Source organism: Charadrius vociferus, unplaced genomic scaffold (genome assembly GCF_000708025.1).
Source record: "Charadrius vociferus isolate BGI_N301 unplaced genomic scaffold, ASM70802v2 scaffold490, whole genome shotgun sequence".
Classification (NCBI taxonomy): domain Eukaryota; kingdom Metazoa; phylum Chordata; class Aves; order Charadriiformes; family Charadriidae; genus Charadrius; species Charadrius vociferus.
Genome location: NW_009646337.1, coordinates 18186 through 27784, shown reverse-complemented (window position 1 = coordinate 27784; position 9599 = coordinate 18186). Strand labels below are relative to the sequence as shown.

At 64.9% G+C, this 9599-nt stretch overlaps 2 protein-coding genes across 2 annotated transcripts in view; one reads left to right on the top strand and one right to left on the bottom strand.

Annotated features, from left to right (window-relative positions):
- The window catches only part of LOC104287899 (zinc finger protein 850-like), a 36754-nt gene that overhangs the window by 13684 nt on the left and 13471 nt on the right, over positions 1–9599 (bottom strand). The window lies entirely within an intron of this gene.
- The window catches only part of LOC104287697 (zinc finger protein 345-like), a 3235-nt gene continuing 3040 nt past the window's right edge, over positions 9405–9599 (top strand). Inside the window, 1 exon segment of the mRNA XM_009886461.1 lies at positions 9405–9552. Coding sequence (XP_009884763.1) covers positions 9405–9552 — 148 coding nt within the window.

Here is a 9599-nt window from a genome sequence, read left to right as displayed (position 1 = left end):
TCGGGGGTTGTCCCCACGGAGGTGACGGCCATGGAGGAGGAGGATGCTGCGCCTCTCGTCCCGCTCCCCACAGCCGGCGGCGGGGGGGACAGCGCGGAGAGGAACGGGGACAGCGCGGTGCCGCCGGGTGAGAGGCCGCGGGGCTGTGGGGATAAACTGGGGGGTTGGATGGTGGGTGGGAAGTGGTTTTGGTGGGGACAGGGGTGTGGGGACACGTGGTGGTGGGGGTGTTTTGCTTAATTGTAGGGTCTTGTGTTGTGTCCCCATCCCCAAACCTTCTCCCACTGTGTCCCCAAACCTTCTGCCACTGTGACAATGTCCATTCTCCCACTGTCTCCCCAAATCTTCTCCCACCACGTCCCCATCCTTCCTCCCACCACGTCCCCATCCTTCCTCCCACCACGTCCCCATCCTTCCTCCCACCACGTCCCCATCCTTCCTCCCACCACGTCCCCATCCTTCCTCCCACCACGTCCCCATCCTTCCTCCCACCACGTCCCCATCCTTCCTCCCACCACGTCCCCATCCTTCCTCCCACCACGTCCCCATCCTTCCTCCCACCACGTCCCCATCCTTCCTCCCACCACGTCCCCATCCTTCCTCCCACCACGTCCCCATCCTTCCTCCCACCACGTCCCCATCCTTCCTCCCACCACGTCCCCATCCTTCCTCCCACCACGTCCCCATCCTTCCTCCCACCACGTCCCCATCCTTCCTCCCACCACGTCCCCATCCTTCCTCCCACCACGTCCCCATCCTTCCTCCCACCACGTCCCCATCCTTCCTCCCACCACGTCCCCATCCTTCCTCCCACCACGTCCCCATCCTTCCTCCCACCACGTCCCCATCCTTCCTCCCACCACGTCCCCATCCTTCCTCCCACCACGTCCCCATCCTTCCTCCCACCACGTCCCCATCCTTCCTCCCACCACGTCCCCATCCTTCCTCCCACCACGTCCCCATCCTTCCTCCCACCACGTCCCCATCCTTCCTCCCACCACGTCCCCATCCTTCCTCCCACCACGTCCCCATCCTTCCTCCCACCACGTCCCCATCCTTCCTCCCACCACGTCCCCATCCTTCCTCCCACCACGTCCCCATCCTTCCTCCCACCACGTCCCCATCCTTCCTCCCACCACGTCCCCATCCTTCCTCCCACCACGTCCCCATCCTTCCTCCCACCACGTCCCCATCCTTCCTCCCACCACGTCCCCATCCTTCCTCCCACCACGTCCCCATCCTTCCTCCCACCACGTCCCCATCCTTCCTCCCACCACGTCCCCATCCTTCCTCCCACCACGTCCCCATCCTTCCTCCCACCACGTCCCCATCCTTCCTCCCACCACGTCCCCATCCTTCCTCCCACCACGTCCCCATCCTTCCTCCCACCACGTCCCCATCCTTCCTCCCACCACGTCCCCATCCTTCCTCCCACCACGTCCCCATCCTTCCTCCCACCACGTCCCCATCCTTCCTCCCACCACGTCCCCATCCTTCCTCCCACCACGTCCCCATCCTTCCTCCCACCACGTCCCCATCCTTCCTCCCACCACGTCCCCATCCTTCCTCCCACCACGTCCCCATCCTTCCTCCCACCACGTCCCCATCCTTCCTCCCACCACGTCCCCATCCTTCCTCCCACCACGTCCCCATCCTTCCTCCCACCACGTCCCCATCCTTCCTCCCACCACGTCCCCATCCTTCCTCCCACCACGTCCCCATCCTTCCTCCCACCACGTCCCCATCCTTCCTCCCACCACGTCCCCATCCTTCCTCCCACCACGTCCCCATCCTTCCTCCCACCACGTCCCCATCCTTCCTCCCACCACGTCCCCATCCTTCCTCCCACCACGTCCCCATCCTTCCTCCCACCACGTCCCCATCCTTCCTCCCACCACGTCCCCATCCTTCCTCCCACCACGTCCCCATCCTTCCTCCCACCACGTCCCCATCCTTCCTCCCACCACGTCCCCATCCTTCCTCCCACCACGTCCCCATCCTTCCTCCCACCACGTCCCCATCCTTCCTCCCACCACGTCCCCATCCTTCCTCCCACCACGTCCCCATCCTTCCTCCCACCACGTCCCCATCCTTCCTCCCACCACGTCCCCATCCTTCCTCCCACCACGTCCCCATCCTTCCTCCCACCACGTCCCCATCCTTCCTCCCACCACGTCCCCATCCTTCCTCCCACCACGTCCCCATCCTTCCTCCCACCACGTCCCCATCCTTCCTCCCACCACGTCCCCATCCTTCCTCCCACCACGTCCCCATCCTTCCTCCCACCACGTCCCCATCCTTCCTCCCACCACGTCCCCATCCTTCCTCCCACCACGTCCCCATCCTTCCTCCCACCACGTCCCCATCCTTCCTCCCACCACGTCCCCATCCTTCCTCCCACCACGTCCCCATCCTTCCTCCCACCACGTCCCCATCCTTCCTCCCACCACGTCCCCATCCTTCCTCCCACCACGTCCCCATCCTTCCTCCCACCACGTCCCCATCCTTCCTCCCACCACGTCCCCATCCTTCCTCCCACCACGTCCCCATCCTTCCTCCCACCACGTCCCCATCCTTCCTCCCACCACGTCCCCATCCTTCCTCCCACCACGTCCCCATCCTTCCTCCCACCACGTCCCCATCCTTCCTCCCACCACGTCCCCATCCTTCCTCCCACCACGTCCCCATCCTTCCTCCCACCACGTCCCCATCCTTCCTCCCACCACGTCCCCATCCTTCCTCCCACCACGTCCCCATCCTTCCTCCCACCACGTCCCCATCCTTCCTCCCACCACGTCCCCATCCTTCCTCCCACCACGTCCCCATCCTTCCTCCCACCACGTCCCCATCCTTCCTCCCACCACGTCCCCATCCTTCCTCCCACCACGTCCCCATCCTTCCTCCCACCACGTCCCCATCCTTCCTCCCACCACGTCCCCATCCTTCCTCCCACCACGTCCCCATCCTTCCTCCCACCACGTCCCCATCCTTCCTCCCACCACGTCCCCATCCTTCCTCCCACCACGTCCCCATCCTTCCTCCCACCACGTCCCCATCCTTCCTCCCACCACGTCCCCATCCTTCCTCCCACCACGTCCCCATCCTTCCTCCCACCACGTCCCCATCCTTCCTCCCACCACGTCCCCATCCTTCCTCCCACCACGTCCCCATCCTTCCTCCCACCACGTCCCCATCCTTCCTCCCACCACGTCCCCATCCTTCCTCCCACCACGTCCCCATCCTTCCTCCCACCACGTCCCCATCCTTCCTCCCACCACGTCCCCATCCTTCCTCCCACCACGTCCCCATCCTTCCTCCCACCACGTCCCCATCCTTCCTCCCACCACGTCCCCATCCTTCCTCCCACCACGTCCCCATCCTTCCTCCCACCACGTCCCCATCCTTCCTCCCACCACGTCCCCATCCTTCCTCCCACCACGTCCCCATCCTTCCTCCCACCACGTCCCCATCCTTCCTCCCACCACGTCCCCATCCTTCCTCCCACCACGTCCCCATCCTTCCTCCCACCACGTCCCCATCCTTCCTCCCACCACGTCCCCATCCTTCCTCCCACCACGTCCCCATCCTTCCTCCCACCACGTCCCCATCCTTCCTCCCACCACGTCCCCATCCTTCCTCCCACCACGTCCCCATCCTTCCTCCCACCACGTCCCCATCCTTCCTCCCACCACGTCCCCATCCTTCCTCCCACCACGTCCCCATCCTTCCTCCCACCACGTCCCCATCCTTCCTCCCACCACGTCCCCATCCTTCCTCCCACCACGTCCCCATCCTTCCTCCCACCACGTCCCCATCCTTCCTCCCACCACGTCCCCATCCTTCCTCCCACCACGTCCCCATCCTTCCTCCCACCACGTCCCCATCCTTCCTCCCACCACGTCCCCATCCTTCCTCCCACCACGTCCCCATCCTTCCTCCCACCACGTCCCCATCCTTCCTCCCACCACGTCCCCATCCTTCCTCCCACCACGTCCCCATCCTTCCTCCCACCACGTCCCCATCCTTCCTCCCACCACGTCCCCATCCTTCCTCCCACCACGTCCCCATCCTTCCTCCCACCACGTCCCCATCCTTCCTCCCACCACGTCCCCATCCTTCCTCCCACCACGTCCCCATCCTTCCTCCCACCACGTCCCCATCCTTCCTCCCACCACGTCCCCATCCTTCCTCCCACCACGTCCCCATCCTTCCTCCCACCACGTCCCCATCCTTCCTCCCACCACGTCCCCATCCTTCCTCCCACCACGTCCCCATCCTTCCTCCCACCACGTCCCCATCCTTCCTCCCACCACGTCCCCATCCTTCCTCCCACCACGTCCCCATCCTTCCTCCCACCACGTCCCCATCCTTCCTCCCACCACGTCCCCATCCTTCCTCCCACCACGTCCCCATCCTTCCTCCCACCACGTCCCCATCCTTCCTCCCACCACGTCCCCATCCTTCCTCCCACCACGTCCCCATCCTTCCTCCCACCACGTCCCCATCCTTCCTCCCACCACGTCCCCATCCTTCCTCCCACCACGTCCCCATCCTTCCTCCCACCACGTCCCCATCCTTCCTCCCACCACGTCCCCATCCTTCCTCCCACCACGTCCCCATCCTTCCTCCCACCACGTCCCCATCCTTCCTCCCACCACGTCCCCATCCTTCCTCCCACCACGTCCCCATCCTTCCTCCCACCACGTCCCCATCCTTCCTCCCACCACGTCCCCATCCTTCCTCCCACCACGTCCCCATCCTTCCTCCCACCACGTCCCCATCCTTCCTCCCACCACGTCCCCATCCTTCCTCCCACCACGTCCCCATCCTTCCTCCCACCACGTCCCCATCCTTCCTCCCACCACGTCCCCATCCTTCCTCCCACCACGTCCCCATCCTTCCTCCCACCACGTCCCCATCCTTCCTCCCACCACGTCCCCATCCTTCCTCCCACCACGTCCCCATCCTTCCTCCCACCACGTCCCCATCCTTCCTCCCACCACGTCCCCATCCTTCCTCCCACCACGTCCCCATCCTTCCTCCCACCACGTCCCCATCCTTCCTCCCACCACGTCCCCATCCTTCCTCCCACCACGTCCCCATCCTTCCTCCCACCACGTCCCCATCCTTCCTCCCACCACGTCCCCATCCTTCCTCCCACCACGTCCCCATCCTTCCTCCCACCACGTCCCCATCCTTCCTCCCACCACGTCCCCATCCTTCCTCCCACCACGTCCCCATCCTTCCTCCCACCACGTCCCCATCCTTCCTCCCACCACGTCCCCATCCTTCCTCCCACCACGTCCCCATCCTTCCTCCCACCACGTCCCCATCCTTCCTCCCACCACGTCCCCATCCTTCCTCCCACCACGTCCCCATCCTTCCTCCCACCACGTCCCCATCCTTCCTCCCACCACGTCCCCATCCTTCCTCCCACCACGTCCCCATCCTTCCTCCCACCACGTCCCCATCCTTCCTCCCACCACGTCCCCATCCTTCCTCCCACCACGTCCCCATCCTTCCTCCCACCACGTCCCCATCCTTCCTCCCACCACGTCCCCATCCTTCCTCCCACCACGTCCCCATCCTTCCTCCCACCACGTCCCCATCCTTCCTCCCACCACGTCCCCATCCTTCCTCCCACCACGTCCCCATCCTTCCTCCCACCACGTCCCCATCCTTCCTCCCACCACGTCCCCATCCTTCCTCCCACCACGTCCCCATCCTTCCTCCCACCACGTCCCCATCCTTCCTCCCACCACGTCCCCATCCTTCCTCCCACCACGTCCCCATCCTTCCTCCCACCACGTCCCCATCCTTCCTCCCACCACGTCCCCATCCTTCCTCCCACCACGTCCCCATCCTTCCTCCCACCACGTCCCCATCCTTCCTCCCACCACGTCCCCATCCTTCCTCCCACCACGTCCCCATCCTTCCTCCCACCACGTCCCCATCCTTCCTCCCACCACGTCCCCATCCTTCCTCCCACCACGTCCCCATCCTTCCTCCCACCACGTCCCCATCCTTCCTCCCACCACGTCCCCATCCTTCCTCCCACCACGTCCCCATCCTTCCTCCCACCACGTCCCCATCCTTCCTCCCACCACGTCCCCATCCTTCCTCCCACCACGTCCCCATCCTTCCTCCCACCACGTCCCCATCCTTCCTCCCACCACGTCCCCATCCTTCCTCCCACCACGTCCCCATCCTTCCTCCCACCACGTCCCCATCCTTCCTCCCACCACGTCCCCATCCTTCCTCCCACCACGTCCCCATCCTTCCTCCCACCACGTCCCCATCCTTCCTCCCACCACGTCCCCATCCTTCCTCCCACCACGTCCCCATCCTTCCTCCCACCACGTCCCCATCCTTCCTCCCACCACGTCCCCATCCTTCCTCCCACCACGTCCCCATCCTTCCTCCCACCACGTCCCCATCCTTCCTCCCACCACGTCCCCATCCTTCCTCCCACCACGTCCCCATCCTTCCTCCCACCACGTCCCCATCCTTCCTCCCACCACGTCCCCATCCTTCCTCCCACCACGTCCCCATCCTTCCTCCCACCACGTCCCCATCCTTCCTCCCACCACGTCCCCATCCTTCCTCCCACCACGTCCCCATCCTTCCTCCCACCACGTCCCCATCCTTCCTCCCACCACGTCCCCATCCTTCCTCCCACCACGTCCCCATCCTTCCTCCCACCACGTCCCCATCCTTCCTCCCACCACGTCCCCATCCTTCCTCCCACCACGTCCCCATCCTTCCTCCCACCACGTCCCCATCCTTCCTCCCACCACGTCCCCATCCTTCCTCCCACCACGTCCCCATCCTTCCTCCCACCACGTCCCCATCCTTCCTCCCACCACGTCCCCATCCTTCCTCCCACCACGTCCCCATCCTTCCTCCCACCACGTCCCCATCCTTCCTCCCACCACGTCCCCATCCTTCCTCCCACCACGTCCCCATCCTTCCTCCCACCACGTCCCCATCCTTCCTCCCACCACGTCCCCATCCTTCCTCCCACCACGTCCCCATCCTTCCTCCCACCACGTCCCCATCCTTCCTCCCACCACGTCCCCATCCTTCCTCCCACCACGTCCCCATCCTTCCTCCCACCACGTCCCCATCCTTCCTCCCACCACGTCCCCATCCTTCCTCCCACCACGTCCCCATCCTTCCTCCCACCACGTCCCCATCCTTCCTCCCACCACGTCCCCATCCTTCCTCCCACCACGTCCCCATCCTTCCTCCCACCACGTCCCCATCCTTCCTCCCACCACGTCCCCATCCTTCCTCCCACCACGTCCCCATCCTTCCTCCCACCACGTCCCCATCCTTCCTCCCACCACGTCCCCATCCTTCCTCCCACCACGTCCCCATCCTTCCTCCCACCACGTCCCCATCCTTCCTCCCACCACGTCCCCATCCTTCCTCCCACCACGTCCCCATCCTTCCTCCCACCACGTCCCCATCCTTCCTCCCACCACGTCCCCATCCTTCCTCCCACCACGTCCCCATCCTTCCTCCCACCACGTCCCCATCCTTCCTCCCACCACGTCCCCATCCTTCCTCCCACCACGTCCCCATCCTTCCTCCCACCACGTCCCCATCCTTCCTCCCACCACGTCCCCATCCTTCCTCCCACCACGTCCCCATCCTTCCTCCCACCACGTCCCCATCCTTCCTCCCACCACGTCCCCATCCTTCCTCCCACCACGTCCCCATCCTTCCTCCCACCACGTCCCCATCCTTCCTCCCACCACGTCCCCATCCTTCCTCCCACCACGTCCCCATCCTTCCTCCCACCACGTCCCCATCCTTCCTCCCACCACGTCCCCATCCTTCCTCCCACCACGTCCCCATCCTTCCTCCCACCACGTCCCCATCCTTCCTCCCACCACGTCCCCATCCTTCCTCCCACCACGTCCCCATCCTTCCTCCCACCACGTCCCCATCCTTCCTCCCACCACGTCCCCATCCTTCCTCCCACCACGTCCCCATCCTTCCTCCCACCACGTCCCCATCCTTCCTCCCACCACGTCCCCATCCTTCCTCCCACCACGTCCCCATCCTTCCTCCCACCACGTCCCCATCCTTCCTCCCACCACGTCCCCATCCTTCCTCCCACCACGTCCCCATCCTTCCTCCCACCACGTCCCCATCCTTCCTCCCACCACGTCCCCATCCTTCCTCCCACCACGTCCCCATCCTTCCTCCCACCACGTCCCCATCCTTCCTCCCACCACGTCCCCATCCTTCCTCCCACCACGTCCCCATCCTTCCTCCCACCACGTCCCCATCCTTCCTCCCACCACGTCCCCATCCTTCCTCCCACCACGTCCCCATCCTTCCTCCCACCACGTCCCCATCCTTCCTCCCACCACGTCCCCATCCTTCCTCCCACCACGTCCCCATCCTTCCTCCCACCACGTCCCCATCCTTCCTCCCACCACGTCCCCATCCTTCCTCCCACCACGTCCCCATCCTTCCTCCCACCACGTCCCCATCCTTCCTCCCACCACGTCCCCATCCTTCCTCCCACCACGTCCCCATCCTTCCTCCCACCACGTCCCCATCCTTCCTCCCACCACGTCCCCATCCTTCCTCCCACCACGTCCCCATCCTTCCTCCCACCACGTCCCCATCCTTCCTCCCACCACGTCCCCATCCTTCCTCCCACCACGTCCCCATCCTTCCTCCCACCACGTCCCCATCCTTCCTCCCACCACGTCCCCATCCTTCCTCCCACCACGTCCCCATCCTTCCTCCCACCACGTCCCCATCCTTCCTCCCACCACGTCCCCATCCTTCCTCCCACCACGTCCCCATCCTTCCTCCCACCACGTCCCCATCCTTCCTCCCACCACGTCCCCATCCTTCCTCCCACCACGTCCCCATCCTTCCTCCCACCACGTCCCCATCCTTCCTCCCACCACGTCCCCATCCTTCCTCCCACCACCCAAGGTCCCCGAGGGCCTCAAGAGCTTCACCAACAGCTCGGGTGTGGTGAGGCATTGGCGTACCCACACCGGCGAGAAGCCCTACAAGTGCACCGAGTGTCACAAGAGCTTCACGAGCAACCTGGGACTGGTGGGGCACAGGCGGGTCCACAGCACCGAGAGGCCCTACGAGTGCTCCCAGTGCCAGAAGAGATTCAAGAGCAACCCGGAGCTGGTACGGCACTGGCGGACCCACACCAGCGTGTAACCCCCCTAGGGTTGCTCCCAATGCGGGCAAGAACTCCACAAGTGGGGTGGCATCAACGGAGAAATGCCGTCAAGCAGAACCATCTCCACCCAACCCATGGGAAGAGCATTTCCAGTCGTGCCGTGCTCACCAACTACTGGTGCACTCACACCGGTAAGAGATTCCCGCTGCCCCGACTGCGGTGCAACACCTCCCAAATGGCGCAACATTGGCGGACCCACATGGGCGAAAGGCCCTACGAGTGCCCCGAGTGTCACAAGAGCTTCACGAAAAGCTCCGGACTGGTGCGCCATTGGCAGACCCACACCGGCGAACGACCCTACGACTGCTCCCAATGCGGGCGGCGTTTTGCCGATAGCTCCCAACTGGCGCGGCACCAACGGACACACGTC